This window comes from Pomacea canaliculata, linkage group LG6 (assembly GCF_003073045.1).
Source record: "Pomacea canaliculata isolate SZHN2017 linkage group LG6, ASM307304v1, whole genome shotgun sequence".
NCBI classification, from domain to species: Eukaryota; Metazoa; Mollusca; class Gastropoda; order Architaenioglossa; family Ampullariidae; genus Pomacea; species Pomacea canaliculata.
Genome location: NC_037595.1, coordinates 15,723,061 through 15,743,957, shown reverse-complemented (window position 1 = coordinate 15,743,957; position 20,897 = coordinate 15,723,061). Strand labels below are relative to the sequence as shown.

The window sequence follows — 20,897 nt, the reverse complement described above, 5'->3', positions numbered from 1 at the left end:
GAAACTGGTAAATTGTTATTGTCCACCTAATAGAACTTATAGTTCTCTGCTCTTACAAGCTATATCACTCATTCATTTTTGACTGGAACTAGTGAATCAAAGGTTATGCTGGTTTGCCAGTACTTGTCTTGGGTAAGAAGGGGCAACTAGATAGATGCAGTAGTTGACAAGTCAGTTTAGTTTAGTCCTTGTTACTCCTTCAGGAGAATATAGGGCCAAAACAACACCACTTTCCTGTTACAAAAAGGGGTTTATGCTGGCTCAAAAGCATGGAAAAGCATGGTGACTGTGCTGCGGACAAGTAAAAGATTCCATATCCAGGTGGCCATAGTGAGCAAACTGAACATAACCTTTATATTTTACCATTTTTACATTCAGTGATAGATCAGTTATCTGCCTTTGCTGGGTTAGCAGGAAGTTTTCACTCACTGGCCAAATTCTACCTTGAACCCAAGACCTTTTCTGAGTCCAAGTGCTTTAACTGCAAGGTTATAGAACCCTCCACAATATTAGCAGAAGTAGACCGTATTTCTCTGAAAACTGTTATCAGTGTTTATCCTTCTTATGTTGAATGCTTATTTGCATTTTCTTTGTTGTTCTTTGTGATTATGATCACCAATGATGTCATTGTTCTCCATTTATGTCCATTTCCTCCTTTGCTTTTACCATTCACCAAGCACTCTTTAATTAGTGACTCACAAAGTCTCTTTTTTAAACTATTAAACCCAACACTTACCCTGAATTTCTTAAAAGTATCACTGAATGAATGATGATGATAATGATAAAGAACTCTCGTAAAGTGCAACAAGTCAAGATTAACTGACTCAGAACATGAATATTCATGAACAGACTGCAAAAATAAAGCATGAAACATCTGTTTGCCCACCTAGACTTTCGGAGACTTCAGTCAAAGCGTTCTCCACAAACTGTAACAGGATCCAGGAAAATGGCAGCTTGGCTGAGAACAGCGCTCCACAAGGACATTCATAGTGCACAACAAACTCCTCCAATTCTTCCTTCCCATTCATGGACTGCATACGCTTGTAATTTAGGTGCCCAATGTCTTGATGCACAAAGATCTTCAGCCAAAGGTGCTGAACCCATAAATCACTGGTGTCACCCCCATCATGGTACAACAGGTCAAGATTGTTGTTGGTGTCCAGGTAGGCAATAACAGCTGCCATGACTGGGATGACTTTTCCCTGTAGGCACTGCCTCCAGGATTGCCTACAGACCAAAGACCAGCACTTATTCTTGTGAGCAAGATTTTCTATAGCTACACCAGCTCTCTTTCTCTCTGCCCCTTTCTGCATACTTCCATGTCTACTTTAACCTCCCTCACAATTTCCCTCTGTAACTATAAGTGTAAGCAAGCTCTGAGTGACAAAGGGCAGACCACAACAGACCTGAAAGTGCCAGCCTTCTTGACAGACTCAATCTTTGCAGCCTCCCTAAAAAGCCAGTCTCTAACTTCATGCTTTGTTTTCTCCTTCTGCTCCATGAGGCTTGAGATCAGGTGGCACAGGCCAGTCAAGAACTGATTTCCCTCTGTCAAGTGCACAGTATCAACAGTTTTTTTTTTTAAATATCACAAAGGGTTCTGATGACTTTAAACAGCACATAAAATAGTGATAACATCTAAAGACTATAACAGTCTGTAATCTATTGTGGCTATAAATAAGCTGAAATTTTACATATCTACAGGATCAGTATACAGACTGCAAGAATTCAGTCTTAAGGAGCTTATTAACCAGATGCATATTGTGGAATATATATACAAACAATGACACTTCACAAATTAGCAATCTGTACTGGTTTTTTTTCTCTCTTTTTTCGTATTTAGAAACTTTCAAAGATATCTTTAAATATATCTGCAAAAGTAATGTAACTATTATCATAAACACATTACTAGCTCTTACACAGCAATTCATATTTAAAGACTGTTTAGCAATTTGATCCTAGATTGTTTCAGTGTCCATGAGCACATGGCCAGGTATGATACAACTAGAAGCTGATAATCAAAAAAAAATATGTTAACATGGATGTAGTTTAAAGAAAAATAGACAGTGAGAGGAAGGTGAAAGGTGAATTCCTCTGACCTGGTTCATTTGATGGCACTAAAAGCTTCAAGAGAATGCTAATGCGATGGGTGGCACGGGAAGTACCCTGATCTCTGACAAGAGCCACAGCAGCTTGGAGACATGAAGTTAGCAGGTCTTGTCTGAAAGTCATCTCCAGACCTTGTTCATGTTTCATAAGTCTATCTGAGTGTTGTCTATTGATGTTCTCCTCATCCATCTCCATTTCCTGTTCATATGAACATGAACTTATAGCATACACATCCATGCACACGAGCACACGGACACAGGACAGGCACAGGTTTGGTGGTGGGAGGTAATTTCTGGCCGGGTGACAATCTGGTGACCGAAGGAGATTTGGAGGGGTTCGACTAGTGACAGGATGGAGGTGCGGAAATCTTTTGCAGGGAAGTCAGGTGGGATGGTCGGGTATATGTTTGTATTTAATGCAGAGCCAGCAACTAGGGCTATATCATGGAAACAAAAGGTAACTTAACAAGTTTAGGGACAAAGCTTCCCAAATCATATATTAATAACCATAACATTCTTTAAAAAGTCAACACAATAAGTAAACAAAATGTAAAAGAGTAGATAAACCGTAAAAAGGGGTGGTGACGCACCAAAAGGCCACCAACAAACCAAAAATCAAAAGAAAACTATCAGGACAACATTTCTTAAATCTGATGGTAGAGTCCTATCCTCTTTAAAAAATGTAAAGATTGCTGCCAATGGGACGGACCTGAACAAAGAAAGCAAAGAATTCTGTGCAAAAAACTGTCACGTTGCGCCGCTAGGTCACTTAGGGGCAATCAAAGGTCCGCCCACCCTTTATGTGCGGCAAAGGCCGAGAAATGTTTCCTCTTTCGATTGCGCTAGCGGGTAGTACCACCCCTAAGTGTAGAGACGGCCCTCGCCACCTGTAACTCGCGTGGGGCTCGCTAAGCATGGCTGCTGTATACTTGATGCTGTATGACGCGGTCAGAAATCTTCGAAGAAACAGAATATTTCGCGATCAAACTAATCCCATTGATTCATGGATGATTTAGCCATCTATCAATGATTAAGATTTCGATGTAATGACATCCTGGAGATTGTCGATGACACCATGAACAAACAGGTAGTGGTTCACCTCATAAGGTGTCCCTGCGTGGCATAGGTGTGTCCTATAACAGCTTGTAGAAGGAAGAATGGCTGCCTCTTTCTTCTATTTCGGGCAGTATCTAGAAGAAGTGGTAGGAGACCATTCAAAGATTCCACATTTGGTGCTTGAAGAACAATCAGCTGCAGCATGTCCTATGCCGCCGCAGCGAAAGCAGCGGGCTTGGGACTGTCAAAAGCTAGCCCCGTGACCATAACTTTGACAGTTGTAGCAGCACAACGGTGAAAGTATGAGACTTTGATCCGCAAACAGCTGACTTTAATGAAGTCAAGTATTTAGGGCAAACAGAAAGTTATTAAGAGTGTATAGGTAGGGACAGATTTTCCTTCCTTTTTCAGGGTGACTCTCTGCACCGCTATGACCTCCTGGGATGCCAGTTCTAATTTGATGTCAAGTTCTGACATCCCGGCAAGGTCAGAGCAACGAACGATCCTCCTTGAAAAGTTGAGGGATTGGTGTTATGTTACTTTTAAGGGTCAATCGACAAACTGTTTTCTGTCCCATTGGTGCAGAGCCTCAGAAGTTTTCTGATTGCACGCTGGATGAGGAATTGTCCAGAGTGCAGACGTTGAACAGCAGAGAAGTTTGTAGACATATTTTTAAACCTTTTTGCTATTGCAAAAGAAGAGGGATGAGAGCGGCTGGGCCGGCTCTACACCCTCTACTACAAGAAAACGGTGCCAGGCCCCCCCTAAAATTTTTGTTACACAATCTCTCACCTTATCCTCACTATCCGAAAGTCATCCTCTCTTACGCATTTTCTCATGGTTTTTTGTGCCATGATATAAAGAATTCGGTTTTCCTTAAGCTCTCCACCTACCACGGAGTCCAACAAGAGGATTCGATCCGGCAGTACGACTTAGGGCAGGGTCACAGCAGGGATCTATCTTTTCCTCCTCGTGCATCAGGTTGCACTTAAGGCCTCAACCAGAGTCCACAACAGCTGTCGATCGGCTGAAGCCCGCTCCAGATGACCCCATGTCCAGCCCTTTCCTTTCATTTCCTTTTCCACTGTTCTTCTCCAAGTTTACTTTATAGATAAACGGACCAGGTAAGGGAGAAAAAGCAATAGCATAAGGGAAAAGGGTGGGCCAGCTTAGTCATCCATGAAGAAAGAGGCTGGGTGTTCACCCCTGGCACGAGAAGCCGGATCCACGGGGGTGACAGGAAGGAGAAAGCGACGCTAAACGTCGCTCATCCACATCCATTCCCTGCTTGCAAAGGAGGGCAAAGAGGTTAGAGACAGAAACTAGAGTTATAGCTGAGGCTCCAGATGTTTGGTACTGTGGAGTGATTTTTGCTGGTGATTTTGCTTTTTATTGTGTGTCCTTGTCTGCCTGTAGTATAGTATGTTCGCTTTTTGGTCATTTTTGTGTTGCATGCTTGCTGGCGTGTAGCTTTTCTGACTGGTAAAGGTTGCATGGACAATGATGCTTGTGTGGTTTAAGATGCTTGTGATGGCTGGGTGATAGAAAAAGATGGTAGGTGAAAGAGCTAGTAAGGGAGAAAATAGAATATCATGACAGAAGAGGTGGGCCAGCTTAGTCACCCAGCCAGAGAGAGGCTGCAGTGTTTACCCCCAGTACAAGAAGTCGAGCCCAAGGGGACCTGCGCCAAAAAATTCTTAGTAGGTTTGAGCAGTTTTATAAAGAATAGTACCATTTTCTGATGGTACGTTTTGAACCTAACATAATTTTAAAATTTTACACAGATAACATAAACAAATTACAAAGTTAATTATTAACACGAATGTCACCACGGAACTCTCTTTTAAAGCAGCCCAGCACTGTTATCTTGACTATTAGTAAAGCCTATCCTGGAAGTGTTAAGATTTGTTATGAAGCTAAGGTAGACAGCACTCCTTACAGGTCTCAACAGTCTGGATGGAGCACTTCGTTGTAGCAGGTCCAGAGAAGGCGTGGGTTTGTCAGGGGTACGTAAATCATCAATGTGCAGACAGTGCCAATCACCACCCTGCAATAAAATTAAATATGTTTAAATGCGTTAGGGTTAGGTTAGGGTTAAATCAGAAACTGTTAAACAATTGGATTATCTCAAATATAGTACCCATTAGCAAATGGGCTTGAATGGACAGTTGCATTTCCTTGACAGCTAAGTTTCAGTGTCATGTCCCCTAAACCAGTGGTTCTCAAAGTATTTCGGACCGCGGACCACTTTACTTAAGTAAAAAATATGGCGGACCACGAAGTCCTAAAAATCAGTCCGTACTATGAATTTCAAATTTAGATTGCCTCATTTGTTTCATTACAATTCAAAACTTTTGTGACAGTAGTATAGTAATAAGTTGACATTAAACTACGTACCTCGTTCTTTGTAATTAAAATGTTAATGCGAGGAATGCATCACTTTAAGCATCACTTTGCTGACATATGACGACTGTCAGCCGCGGACCACCTGACTTATGCCCGCGGACCACACTTTGAGAACCACTGCCCTAAACAGTGACAGAATAGCAGCTGTCTCTCCCTCTGTATGTGTCGCTAATCATATCCCCAACCCATCTGTCCCCCCATCTCAGCTCTGCCATTATATACTCATCAAAGGGCTAAATCTTTTGTAATGCTCGTATAAGTCTGTGCTGATAAACACCAAAAAGCCAAACACTATGGCAACAGTACACAATGTGTCTTTGGACATCACGGAAGTATGACATCTATCACAAGTAATCAAGCTGTGACAAATGCTATCAAAGTTGTCTCAGTTGAAAGATAATTCTAATAAGATGTCTGAAGTGGTTTAAAGAAATGGTGATCTTCAAAATTATTATTAATAACAAGTATAATATTTTACAGGGTTTTAACATGACAAGTAATTTGGATGGTCATTCATCAGGTGGTGTGATGGAAGGAAGTTGCAAAGACATCATAATGATAATATGGCATCACTGGTCCAAGGCTTTCAATCATGAAAGCATTGATGTGGGCTTAGGGCCCATATGCTTATGGTCAATGGCAATGGCAAAGAAGGGATCTATATGAATGAGGTATAGCTCAAAGTAAACAGATTAAAGTACTTGGAAACTCTTGGTACTCTTCAAGGATGAAAGCTCCATGACAGATATCCACATCAGGATCACAAGAGCAAAAATTCTATAAACTGACTGAACCCGAGGATTTAGGTAATGCCAGAGCCAAAACTACTTTCTCAATTATCTTAGCGAGAAAAGACAAGTTGAGTGGTATCTTTAACTCATTGAAGTCAATAATGAACTTCTTAAATGGTAGTTTCACCAGGACATTTCTTAAACAAAGATGAAAAAAACACCTATTGACAAACATCAATAATTTTTGTGATAACAGGAAGTAAAGCATAAAAAAATTCAAGAAGAAGGTCTATGGGCACTGAGTCTAACTCACAAACTGGTTGCTGATTTGGTTATGAGAATGTTCACATTTAAATCGGTCTTTAAGAATGGCTAGAATTTGGAAAGAGATTACCCAGGACAACATCACAAGAAATGCTCTTGGTCAACGACATCAAATCTACATAGGATTGAATTTCTGAAATCTTGCTAGTAAAATAATCACTGAAAACTTTTAGTAGCTGTGAAGCATGGTAGGCAATTGGCAGTAGTACTTACATACTAAGTCCAGTCATTTGATTACAGATACCAAAGAGTTTCTTGAAAGATGTGCAGTTGGTTATTTGCGACTGATGGTATGTTGTTTTAGCTTTTTAGAGTAATTTTGTAACTCTCTTTTCAAATTGTTATGGATCTCTTTGTGTATACTCAGACCAGATTAGACCAGAATAATGTTCTGCCTCAAGAAAGGGTACAAGAGGCTAATAAATCACCTACACTGGAATCTGTATCTTGAGTTATTCCCAATATGCTCATGTGAAGTTTGTTTAACGCCGTGCCAGCAACTATAAGGCTATATCATGGCAACAAAAAGTAATCTTACATTAAAAAGATGACGCCAAGAAATGTTACTTCCTGGACCATTTTGAGTACCGTGCCATTAGCAGAAATAGATGGGTTTGGAAACATACCTCTCAGTTTGCAAAAGTAGATGCATACTGACTTTGTAGGAGAAAAATTGAAGCCATTTTGTGTCACCCACTTTTGCAAAATGTTTACACACAGTTGAAGCCGGTGTTCAAAAAATGGAAGCGATCGGCCTCGGATACAGAGAGCAAAGTCATCTACATACAACGTCAACATATAACGTCATCTACATATAACGATTGTTTGTTTGTGTTTAACGCCGTGCCAGAAACTAGGGCTATATCACAGAAACAAAATGTATTCTTACATTAAAAAGTTTATGGACAACCCCCCCCTCCCTCCCGAGATATATAACAATAGCATTCTTTAAAAAGACCAACATAGGCAAAAGCAAGAAATAAACAATAATGTAAAACAATGAGTAGAGTTTAAAAAGGAGTGGTGAAGCCCAAAAAGGCCACCATCAAACCCAAAAAACCAAAAGAAAACAGGTGTCAGGACATATTTGCTGTAAAAAAAAAACTGTCGACGGATAATCTGGAGCTAAGGAAAAACAATCATAACATGTACCACACTAAAACTTCCTTTACACCATAGACAAGCTGGTGGTGGCTCACCTCGTAAGAGGTGTCCCTGCGTGGCATAGGTGTGTCCTAATTTTAATCTAGCAAGGACCGCCTCACAGGATGGCAAGAAGGTAGGCGGTCGGAAAGACAGGGAAGAGTAGCATATAACTTATTTTGGCCCAGAGTGTCCCAATGGCTTTGCCATAGCGACTGAATGTAGGCCAAGAAGAAACGTTTACAGTCTGATGATACCAGCTAGTGTCATTTGCCAGGGGGCTGACATGCAGCCTTGACAGCCAAGTCCAATCGAACAGCATGGCAAAAGCCCAAATAGAAACAATGTCCTTTGTTATGATGAATGTTTGTGTTTAATGTGGTGCCAGCAACTAGGGCTATATCATGGAAACAAAAGTAATTTTAACTTTAAAAGTTTAGGGACAAAACTTCAAAAGTCATATAACCATAACATTCTTTAAAAAGTCAACACAAAAAGTAAAAATAATGTAAAAGAGTGGATAAACCATAAAAAGGGGTGGTAAAGCCCAAAAAGGCCACCAACAAACCAAAAATCAAAAGAAAACTATCAGGACATAACATTTCTTAAATCTGATGGTAAAGTCCTATCCTCCTTAAAAATGTAAAGATTGCTGCCAATGGGACGGACCTGAACAAGGAAAACAAAGAATTCTGTGCAAAAAACTGCCGATGGATAGTCTGGAGCTCAGGAGAAACAATAAAAATATGTAACGCATTAAAATTTCCCTTACACCATGCACAAACAGGTAGTGGTTCACCTCGTAAGAGGTGTCCCTGCGTGGCATAAGTGTGTCGTAATTTTAATCTAGCAAGGACCACCTCCTCCCGCCTCACAGGATGGCACGAAGGTAGGCAGTCAAAAAGACAACCCCTGGCACGAGAAACCAGGCTCATGGGAGCGATTTTTAGTACTGGCAGACAAGCAGAATCATTAGTCATCTGGTACTAGCCAACAGATGAATGAATGAAAATGAACAGATGCACTAACATGTTGTTAAAGCTGCAATAGTGCTTTCTAAATCTTCAAATAATGGTCTCAAATTATATATTTTCACATAATTTTAAAGTAATAACAATAATTAAGTGAATTTTTATAGTTTTATTCCACCATCAAAGGCTATCTATCAGCACTTTACACAGAAAAAATATAAATACACAGACATAAGAATAAAAATGGTCTCAAATCATTCTCAAGGTGAATTCCATCTGCATAGATGCAGTCACCACAGCTCAGTTATATTACCAAAACATTCATTTCTAGCCTTTACTTCTTCTTTGATTATCCTAACTTGCTACTGTGACTTTAGTTGTAGTAGTATCAGTGGGAATACTAGTGGGTGTGGTGGTGGCAATCACCCTCCTAATACACATAAAACTAATTTTAAATAAAAATTCTGAAATCTAGAGCACCAACCAAGAATCCTGCAAAGCAGGCACCAGCAACACGGGGAAGCTGGACAATGAAGACAACATGATGCTGTGATGAGTTAGCTGGCCGCATGTTGTGTAGGCAGTATTGAGCACATTTGATGAGGTTCTCATGTCCTTCCCCACAGTCACTTTGTACCAACAGCAATTTATGGCCCTGCTCTTGGTTCTTGAAGAAAGTCCTGACAAGTATAAGAACACTCATTTCATACAGACATATAGAGTCTTGCCTTATCTCTAGTTGCTGAATAACACCCTGAAAGAAGACATAAATACACAGTAATAAATGTCTGTGGCCCATCTCATTCTTGAAACATGTTCAGACACGAAGACCAAGAGGAGAAGAGATCAAAGACTGGATGATAAACAACAGACTAATTTCTCATTAATAAGTCAGATTAAAAACATGTTCTGATCCAAGAAATTAAGAAAAGAAGTTATCAACTCATTGTCTTCACCTCTAAAAAAAATCCAGAACAAAAACAGCAGAACAGTTAGTAGCCAGCTAAGGAGCAGTGACTATTTACCAATCTTGCTCCAGACTGCAGTCATGTCAATTGCCACAGAATGCAGGAAGAGAGCCTGCTGGAATTTCAAGAAGGTGAACGAGCAGAAACTTCAACTCTTTGGTGAAGATCTTTACAACTATACACTAAATGAAGACATCAACAAGAGCATACATTCATCTCTCATGGTTTCAGGAAAGACTACAAGCCACACTAGCCAACCTACACCAGCAGTTGTCAGATGCAAGAGAGCTAATGAAGCTGAACACATCCACTGAAAACACTGCAAAATAATCCAAAAATAAAAGAAGTTCAACAACACCATGATGAAGGAACGCCAACAAATGTGGAATAAGAAGATGTCCCCACTTAACCTAGACCAAAATAATGGTCGACTGTGGCACCTTGTCAAAACCTTGAATAAGGGTACCACCTCTTCTTACAGCGCTTAGTGTTTGAAAAGGAGGAAATCAATGGTGCAGTGGCCTGAGGAAGCAGCTGCCACATCTATCCATGTGCTCCCCCAAATGACAGGTAACAAAGACTAATGACTGAATGACATACTCAAACTACTCAGCTTCTTCAGCAATAGCCTCAAGGGCACAACAAACAAGCACTTCATGTTGTATGCAAAAACCAACAACCTAATCACCAAAGAACAGATTGCCTTCTGGAAAAATAGGAAGACCAAAAACCTGCTTATTTACCTATCACAGTCAATAGACAATGCATTTTAGGAGTTCAATGACCTGTCCAAGGCATTTAACAAGGTCTAGAAGGAAGTTCTTCTGAAGCTATTAACTTTAGGAATAACTAGACATCTACTCAACTAGACCAAGATTTTCTTCAGCCACTGGAATGATTGTGAAAGAATCTTTATGTGAATTTGTTTAATTTGTTGTTTTAATTTGTTTAATGATTTAATTTAAACTCTTGTTCTTATTTGGTTCCTCTTTGTGTTTTCTGTATTTGATTTTATTCTTCATTGTACAGTTGTTTATTCTTTTATAGTTCATATGTTACTTGTTTTCCTGTCCCTCATATGCTGTCCATGTTTCGTTCTTGTTCTTACGCTAAAAGAGCATACTACTTAGGAGTGTCAGTAAGCAATTTACAAATTTTGCATTTATTATTATTATTTTTAGGAATTGTACTGAGTCTGCAGTAAAGCCAGGAAATGTGCTAATAGTTAATTTCTGTTTCAAAACTAAAGAAGGCCTCTGTTCCAGATCAAAATTACATATACAGACAAAATCTTAACAGGTCTTACTCTGAGCAGCTATTTAGGAGAATAAGACAGCTTGTAATGCTCATTCTAAGATATGTGAGCTTTCATTAAAGAGATGCTAGACTGTTATCGGTAGTATTTTAATAAATCCAAACTCAAGTGTCATCAAAGCTAATATACGGACTTCTCTTTGAAGTTCTTAATAAACCATAACCTATTACACTGTGTGAGCATTTGCAAAACACCAATGGCGACAAGAATCTTAATATGTATGTTGCCATTTTTTTTTTCCCCACAATTTTAGGACTTGCAGAATTTCAGACACATGATTCTAGGTCCCAAAGCTATATGTCAAAACATATTAAGTGCAACTTACTCCAGCTGCTTGCGAAATTGCTGCTCTGTATCAAATGACTGAAGTGACAATAAGGTGGCACTTGTGATCGGCAGGTGGTCATAGAAATTTTTCCTCTCCTGTTCTGTCAGCAACTTGGCATGTGTGGTCACCTAAAGATAGGAAGAAAGACACAGAACCCCCAACACACACACACACAGACAGATACAGATACACACAAATCAGGTCCTTAACATGAATTCTCTATGCTCCAATTTTTTTTCTTTTTGCGTATTTCTCGGTATATGGGTATGGTAGGGTGGGGAAAGGTGACTGTTTCCTTCCACAGCATGTCAAACACTGAACACTCATGTTATTCCATGGTACAGATAAAGGTAGAAATTACCTCATGACTTCTTAAACTATCATATCATAAAAAAATTTGTAGATGACAAATTGAAAACATTACTGGAAAAATTTTTAAAAAGATCAACAGCTTATTTTCAAAAATTCATAAATATACATAATCAGTAAGAAATACATAGCATGCCATATAATCAAAGTCACTACTGCTTCTTTCCACAACACCATATGGCAAACACAGATAGCTCTAAACGTTTTTTTTTGTTTTTTTTTTGGATGAGTAACAGTTTTTAAATAAGGCTGCACAAAAATAGATATTTTAGTGAACTTCTCTTGCCCAGTATTCTCTTAAAGATCTCTTGAGGCGAGTAAATGTTAATAAGGCTCTGGGTCCAGAAGGGATCTGTGGACACACCCTCCATTACTGCGTCGAACAACTAAATGGAGTTTTACAGCATCTGTTCCAACTATCTGTGGATTCTGGTCACATAGATATTTAGAAACTTTCAAACATATTGTGCCTGTCACTAAAATCACTAGGCCCAGTCAACCCAACAACTTCAGTCAAGTTGCTCTTACATCAATCATCTCGAAATCACTCAAGAAAGGAGTGAGGTTATGACTGCTGTTGATCCACATCTTGGCCCACTGCAGTTTGCCTAGAGGACTGGAAAGAGGTGTCAATGATGCTAAGCTGTTTATACTAAATAGTCTGTATAAACATCTGGAGAAACCCAGTGCTTATGCCAGGCTTCACTGATTTTTCTTCTGCTTTTAACACTGTGCAACCTCACTTGTTGGAGGATAGTCTTGTTTCAGACTTCCATCTGTCTCCCCGACTAACTCTCTGGATCCTGGACTTTTTAACAAACAGACAACAGAGAGTTTATGTTTACAGTATTTTCTCAGATAATGTTGTCACCTGTACAGGTTCCCCTCAAGGCTGCTGCTTGTCTCCACTACTGTTCATACTGTAAACTAACAGTTGTAGAAGAACTAAGGATAGGATTGTAAAATTTGCTGATAACACTGCCTTGCAATCATTTTGTATGCTGGTGTAATGAACTCTTCTTTGTCTTGAATGCCTCAAAGGCCTGAGACAGTCATCAGTACTATCCATAATGATGCCATCGAAGTACTCAACTGTTATATATATTTAGGTACTATTTTCTATAAAAAGCTTAAATGACACATCAACACTGACATGATCCTACGTAACAGCCAACAACTCCTGTATTTTCTACAGACACTTAAATCTTTCTCTGTCAGCTCTGTCATCCTCAGTCTGTTTTATCAGTCCTTCATTGAAAGTCTCATCACTTTTTCTTTCATCTCTTGGTTCCATAGCCTTTCCCTAGGGAACAGGAACAGCCTTGTTTCCCTTGTTAACATCTGTTCCAAATCACTGGAATCAGGCAGAGGGTTTTGGCAGCCTTTTGTCATCAGCAAATCTTTAGGAAGGTATCTCGCATCCTCTCTATATATTGGCATGTGAGTTCTCACTCTTACTATTTCTGATCATACATTGACATGTGAGTTTTCACTCTGATGGTCTGGCTGTAGGTACGCGATACCTGTCTGCAGAACCAATTGTCACCACAACTCATTCATTCCACGTGCCATTTCCTTGATAAACTCTACTGGCTATGATCTTATACTAGGCTGAGGTGACCTGAGGTCACCAGCTGTATGTACTGTTGCTGGAAATGTGTATGTGTGTGTGAGTGAGAGGTGTGTGTGTGAGAGAGTGAGAGAGAAACTATATGTAGGTACTATCTCTTGTATATCATGTATATGTATTATTGCTAGTAAAAACACTATCTTGAATTGCTCTTGTGGATAAATAAAGTTGTGTTCTTGTGGATAAATAAAGTTGTATTGTATATCTCAAGACAATGAAGAGCGGCAAAGCACCAGGGGCAGATGGAATAACAGCAGAGATGTTGAAAGCAGATGTGAGTGTGACAGCTCCCCAGCTGACTGAAATCTTCAGGCAAATTTGGGAATCAGGGCAGCTCCCTGATGCGTGGAAGACAGGGCTCATCTTCAAATTATCCAAGAATGGAGATCTTGGAGACTGCAATTATTGGAGGGGCATAACACTTCTCTCCCTCACCAGCAAGGTCTTCAGCAAGATTGTTTTGTCAAGACTGACAGCAACTCTTGAGGAAGACCTCCCACTGCAGCAAGCAGGATTTCGTCCTGGGCGATCCTGCTCTGAACACATCTTCATTCTGCGACAGATTCTGGAGCAGAGCAACGAGTGGAACACTCCGCTGTACATCAGTTTCATCGACCTGGAGAAGGCTTTGGACAGCATTCACCAAGAGTCCTTATGGAAGATCCTGAGGCATTACGGAGTCCCTGCAAAACTTGTTCAGTTCATTGCAATGCTGTACAGTGATTTCAAATCCCAGGTTGTCTGTGACACGGAGTTCACAGACCCCTTCAACGTCAGTTCTGGGGTGAAGCAGGGCTGCATTCTGTCACCATTGCTCTTCATCCTGGCTATGAACTGGATCATGAAGACTTCCACCGACAGTGAGAGGAGAGGGATCAGATGGACCATGACTATGACAGCAACAACAGCACTGGAAGACTTGGACTTTGCTGATGACATTGCCCTGCTGTCACACCGCCACCAAGACATGCAGGAAAAAAACAAATGCCTTCTCAGAAACAGTTAGAAACCTTGGCTTGAAGGTCAGTGCAAAGAAAACGAAAAGTATGAGAGTGAACGCCAGAGTCTAAGACAGCATCAAACTAAATGGAGAAGAGATTAAGGAAGTTGACAGTTTCACCTATCTTGGGTCCAAAATGTCAGACACCGGGGATGTGGAGGTGGAGATTCGAGCCCGACTGGCGAAAGCCAGCTAGGCCTTTGCCTCACTCAGGAGCACATGGATGGCAAAAAACATCAGTCAGAGTATTAAGCTGAGAATCTTCAAGTCAAGTGTGATCAGCGCCCTCCTTTACGGATCAGAATCATGGAAGATGACCAAAACCATCAGTAATTGGCTTGATGTCTTCCAATGCAGATGCCTCAGGCACATACTTGACATCTTTTGGCCAAATACAATCACCAACGAAGAACTCCACTGAAGAACTGAAACCGAGTCCATCACCACGCAGGTTCAACGAAAGCGTTGGCGATGGTTTGGACATGTGCTCCGCCAGCAGACAGCAGACCTCTCCAGAGTCGCCCTACGATGGACTCCAGACGGCTGAAGAAAACGAGGCCGCCCAAAGGAAACTTGGAGAAGAACAGTGGAAAGGGAGATGAAAGGAAAGGGCTGGACATGGGGTCACCTAGAGCAGGCTTCAGTCAATCGACATCGGTGGCGGACTGGTTGAGGCCTTATGTGTAACCTGAAACACGAAGAGGATTAGATAGATAGATTGTATATCAACCTGGGCCATGATTTCTGTGTAGGCACTATCGCCTAGTGTCTGCTGCAGGTATTGTGTCAGATCTTTATGCTGTTGTTCCTCGTTATATATTTTACTCCACTCCTCCTGCTTTGCTCGTACAACTGCATCAGGTGTGGCGCACCACAAAAGCTGTTTTTTACTTTCCTGTAGCACCTGGCAACATATCAAATATGTAACAATGAAACAAATAATAATACAAAGCATGTCACTTTACAAACAGTAGTACAGATAATGCATACAGTATCTCAGTCACTTCACACTTAACTGTAGCATGGCTTCAAATGTTGTCCTCAACAAGGCTCAGGTGCCACAAATGAGGACATGATAGAATCACGATAATGGGTGTCATATAATTGTCTGCCCAGATATGATCTAGGCATTTCTCCATATTCAATACCATTTTACTCAAGAGCTGATGCCTAGAAGATTTCAAAGACACAGTTGTGTCACTGACCATCTCCTTTACCAGCAAAATCTGATCACCATACACACATGAATGTCGCAATTTTTTTTTTTTTATGTTCCACATGAAATAGACTTAACTACGTTACAACTCATCTTGATTTTCCACTTTTCGTTCTTTTACTGCCCTCCCAGAAGCAAAAGGATGAATGAGGCACAACAGTTTGTAGTACTTTTCGAAAATGTTCACCAAGTAGACAAACAAACAAAAAATAACTGTTTGGGTGAGCTATTTATAGAGGGCGCCATGATTGTTTTCTGTTCTTTTTAATACACTAAATTTATCACTCCATCAAATTTTTCTCAAGAGATTACTATCTAGCACTTCATCAGCACCAGAGATCCTCTGGAGAACCTTGGAAACTATCCTGAAAGAGGAGTCAAGCATAATTTTCTATTTAGATGACATACTTGTGTATAAGGAGAATTAACAGGCAAACTCAACATCATCATCAAGAAGCTTGTCAGTTCTAACCCCAGTCTTAACTAAATGAGAAATGTGAGTTCAGGAAGCACAAGATTGAAGTTTGGCGCCATCAAATCAGCAGAAAATGATTTTCACCAAACCCAGGAAATGTTGAAGTAATAATCACCATGTCATATCCAACCAACATACTCCGGTTTAGGAGGATGCTGGACATGATCAACGTTTTGACGAATCATTCAACAGTATCCTTGATGCAACTGCTGGAGAAGCATTGAGAGCTGAGCTGGGGATTTTTTTTAGGTCAGAGTCATAGCGGACATAAAGAATCTCCTTACTTCAATACCAGCAATTGCATTCTACAGCACAGCAAAGCCTATAATTGTCAGCTCAGATGCTAGCAGTTATGTCGTCAATGATGTGTTGCTACAGCAGCATCCTGAAGGCCTCAAACTTGTGGCATATTGTTCAACAACCTTGACTACTAGTGAATACAGATATGCAAAGACTGAGACGGAAACAATGGAGGTGGTCTGGGCTTGTGAAAAGTCCAGCCTCGACAACATCCGACAACAGACTGATCACAAATCTATTACATACCTCTTCAACAGTTATGACTTGCTCAGTATTCCTATCAAATATTGTGCCTTCTGATCCTTGCTAGTCATGTGTACATTTTTTCTAGTGGTACACCAAAACCATCAAGATATTTTCATACCTCTGATGGTTCGGGTTTTTTATTAACACTCAGTTTTTCCCAACTCTTCAAGACGATGGCTGCAGCAGTGTCTTGATGGTACCCCATAAAGACATCTTCCACTGACTCCTCTGTCTGTTTGGATCTGTACACAGAAAAATGGGTGTCATTAATTCAGCTGGCAAATTAATTAAATTACAACATATACAGGGGTTTCTGGAGGTTCTGAGACCTCAAATGCAACTTTGATAGGCTGACTCTCCAAAATGTTTTACATGAATAACAAGGTCATCAAATATTTTTATGTGAGATCCTTTAGTATCCCAAATCCCTACTGCTTAAACTCAGCAGAAATCAGGTAAAGATTACCATGATGGCAATTTCATCATAAAGTGATTAAATGCTCAAGTTGGTGTCAGCCATCAAGGTGGCTTCTTGCACTATCTTGGCTACAGTATACTTCTTGGGTTTGGTAAGCTTACACTTCTCTATTGAGCTGTTTTACATGAGGGTATCAAAATATACCTGAAGGAAAGCTAGCTTCTAAGTACTCAGTCACTGTTACTAAAAGAACACTTCAGTGCTACTGCTTCAATCATGATGACTACTTTTGCTGTGTTATTAAATTAAAGTTTAATGGAGAAAACATTTACAATGCTGCTGTACTGTATGTATTTTATACTTGCTAAGAAAGGATTTTTCTGCTGGCATTTTGGTTTCCTTATTGAATCTCTCAGCATGCAGTTACTTCTATCATATACAAGGTTTTGTGTACGTAATTAGATTCAAATAGATTGAAATGAAACCAAACAAAAATGATATACCTATTATTTTGCAGGATATGATTTCCTCTTTCAGCAAACTGCTTTGCCCATTTTTTAAGTTTTGCAGTCAGCTCAAGCTGCTCTTCGGTGAGGATGTTGTTCAGTGTTAGGAAGTGCTTCTCCAGGCGGTTGATGAGGGGAATGGGGAAGTTCTTGTACACAACCTGCTTCTCTGCCACAACAATCAGCCTGCGTGCAGGAAGAAGAAATAAGAATAAGACTGACATTGGCAGTTAAATAGATACATGTAACATATATATACTCCAGGTGGTTGATGAGGGGAATGGGGAAACTCATACACAACCTGCTTCTCTGCCACAACAACCAGCCTGGGAAGAGGGAGACAAGCAGAAATGTGGAAACTGTCCCTTTCATTGTTGTTATGTTCTTCATCTGCCTCTCTCTGCACATGCTTTGCAACTCAGGTAACCTGGCCTTGACCAGTAATAGATCCCTCTGGTTTGCACCTAAACCGTAACCCTGCCTTCGGCAGCTGTCAACGTCCCCTAGTTGTTGAGCAGTCAGCCATACTGCCCAGGATCAGGCAAGGCTTGCAAAGCAATTCTGTGCATGCAAACATGCATGACTATGTGTATGCATGCAGCACATGTGTACATGTGTTAGTCTTCTGAATCATCCTATTTGTGTTTGAATAAAGGTTTACATACGGTAAAACACCACTGGATTTAGCAAGGCAGAGCTCCCAACGAACAAATTACTGCTTGATGAGGTGCAGTCCTTCAATTACCTAGGCATGATCATATCCAAGGACAGTAGCTTAGTGGAGGGCATATATCTCAGGATCATGGCTGCATTAAAGTCAATGGTTAGTCTAAACAAAATCTGGGACAGCAGAAGTGTCAGCTTATGCATTAAATTCAAACTTTTCATTGTATCAATCACACTGTATGATTTCGATGGGAATCTTCCTCACAGAACTGGAGTGATGCATCCAAGCACTTGAAATAAAGAGCTTCGGGAGACTCCTCTGGATCTCCTACAGGGAGCAAAAGTTGAACAACTTTGTCCTCAACCTAGGCACCTGCATGTTGAGTCACCTAGAGTCTCTGCTTGCCATCGTCAAGTGAGAAGTACTTAAGTAACATGTAAATAATCTCAAAGCAGCTAAGTCAAGCAATGTGTGTAGAGGTGCATGTTGAGTCACCTAGAGTCTCTGCTCGCCATCGTCAAGTGAGAAGTACTTAAGTAACATGTAAATAATCTCAAAGCAGCTATGTCAAGCAATGTGTGTAGAGGGAATGTACATACCTAAACTTGCTGTGCACCCTGCACTTCACTCGGTGTGTGCCAAGACCCAGGTCAACGTAACGCTCTCCGCCAAATATGGCATAGTACTGCATTAACAAACAAGTACACATGCTTCAGCATTATCTGGAAACATTCCACATCTGAAATTATATGGACTACTTTTAAGCAGCTCAGGTAAAGAATGAACTCAATTTGAATCTGTGAATTGTGAACAGGAAATACCATCTATCTGTACACGTTTGTTCCCCGTCTCAAGTTAAACTTTCAAAAATAAAGCTTAATAAGCCTAGAAATAATGAAATAATGGACCTAAATTTAAATAATATGAAATATTGAATACAATAAGGAAAATAAAGTCCAAAAAGTTGTTGGAGTTTCAGTGCTAAATGTACATAGTATTATCTAAATGGCAAGAAGAATTTCAGCATTTTCTTCCACTGAAATGCAATGTTGTAACTTTGATTGATGAGTCTTAGTACGTCAGTTTGTCAGAATGCCTATGGATGATATCAAAAGATGAGTGGCACATGAAAGAGAGAACACTGTTGAGCAGAGAAACGCAAAAAGCCTGAAAGCTGGACGTTTGATTATGAGTAAAGGATATTTTCTGGTTTAACCTGGATGCCGAGATGTTTACATCGCAAAACTTTTGTGAATTCTAGAGCCAATGCCAAGTCATTGTGCCAGTAGTAGAAGAACTCTTTGCTGTCAGTAGTAATGTTAATTTCAAAGCAAAGCAAATCAATGCCTATAGTCGTTACATATGATCATTGTAAGACAATGAGGAACATTTGAGTTGAGGATATTATAAATCCCAGTTTTGCATTGAATTATCTGTGTGAGGAGCGACTGGATGATTACTGGAACATTTCAGTTTATATCCTAAATCCTACTTTTCCATTAAATTATCTGTGTGGGAAGCAATTGGATAAATACTTTTGTATGGATATCGTGGAAGAAAAGTGAAGCGCATCGAACAGTTCTGATTGCTGTTAGTGAACGGAGAATTGTGTGTACTGGAATATCTGTTTCATAAAAGGTTATAGATCATAGCTAGAATTTTTTTATGTAATTTTGTTTTGTTTAGTAAAAGTAGGTAGATTTCATCAGGGAAGTCATTTTTTTTTTATTTGTACGAAAGAACACGTATTTGTCTGTACCCATGAGTGTGTTTGGAAAAGAGAGAGTGAAAGTCACACTTCGCAGTGTCGTAACAGTTTCATGTCAAGGCAAAATAGCAACTACTTTTGATGTGGCTGCAAATCAGACCAAACAGATGCTGATCGAGGATGCTTCTGAAAACTCTCGCAAGGGAAGGATAAACACATTTTTTTCAGCCTCTCTCTTTTTTATCCTCTTGTTTGCCCCCCTTTCTTTTGTGGGTTACCCTTTGAATGATTGTCAAAATTTTCTCTGCATAGTAGATTTTTAAATCTGATGCCATGACATCTTGGAGCAGGTAACAAATATGCACCTGCACAAAATACATTAACCAAACTTCATCTTGGAGCTGCCTATTGACAAAAAGAGCAGGTATGTAAAAATATGGTCAGGAAAGGGCAAAGAGCATGAACCTATGCAAAGCTCAAAGACACATGAACATATTCACACCCACCAGATTCTGTTTAATTTATTAGATTACTAACTCACAATTTAAATAATGTTTAAATGTCAAGAAATGTTCAGCAACATAAATACGTGACTTCTCTCTTCAGTACCTTTACGTACTATAGTTGATAGATACAAAAATTACCCCCAAAAGTATCATAGAGGATAATCTCAGTGTCACCCAAAGCTAAGACTCACCTGATTCAAAGCATCATAGAGACTCTCATACAGATTCTCTAGGTTCAAGAGGATGACGGTCTGCCCCATTTCCATGCACACCTTGATACGGTTAATATTTCGGCAAATCTGAAAGATCCCCAAATACCAATTTCAAATGAATTAATCTGTGCAGACTGTCTAAGAACTGCAAATTATAAACTTAAAATAGACATAATTAAGGATATAGTGTAAATTATTTGAGTTGAATTTAAGTTAAGGGAGATTACATATGTATTTCTTTGTATTTCCTATATATTGTTCTAAATTCAACTGCCTGGCCTTATAAAGAAGTGA

General features: G+C 39.9%; 1 protein-coding gene across 2 annotated transcripts in view; it reads right to left on the bottom strand.

The window, feature by feature from the left end:
• The window catches only part of LOC112565614 (E3 ubiquitin-protein ligase rnf213-alpha-like), a 201,901-nt gene that overhangs the window by 55,168 nt on the left and 125,836 nt on the right, over positions 1-20,897 (bottom strand). For both annotated transcript variants that reach the window (XM_025241165.1, XM_025241164.1), the window contains exons 54-64: positions 20,583-20,690; positions 18,777-18,862; positions 17,508-17,696; positions 16,705-16,828; positions 15,080-15,253; positions 11,348-11,478; positions 9,224-9,419; positions 5,104-5,211; positions 2,100-2,307; positions 1,407-1,548; positions 887-1,227 (exon numbers count right to left, since the gene is read on the bottom strand). In XM_025241165.1, coding sequence (XP_025096950.1) covers positions 887-1,227; positions 1,407-1,548; positions 2,100-2,307; positions 5,104-5,211; positions 9,224-9,419; positions 11,348-11,478; positions 15,080-15,253; positions 16,705-16,828; positions 17,508-17,696; positions 18,777-18,862; positions 20,583-20,690 — 1,807 coding nt within the window. The remainder of the gene's footprint in view (positions 1-886; positions 1,228-1,406; positions 1,549-2,099; positions 2,308-5,103; positions 5,212-9,223; positions 9,420-11,347; positions 11,479-15,079; positions 15,254-16,704; positions 16,829-17,507; positions 17,697-18,776; positions 18,863-20,582; positions 20,691-20,897) is intronic.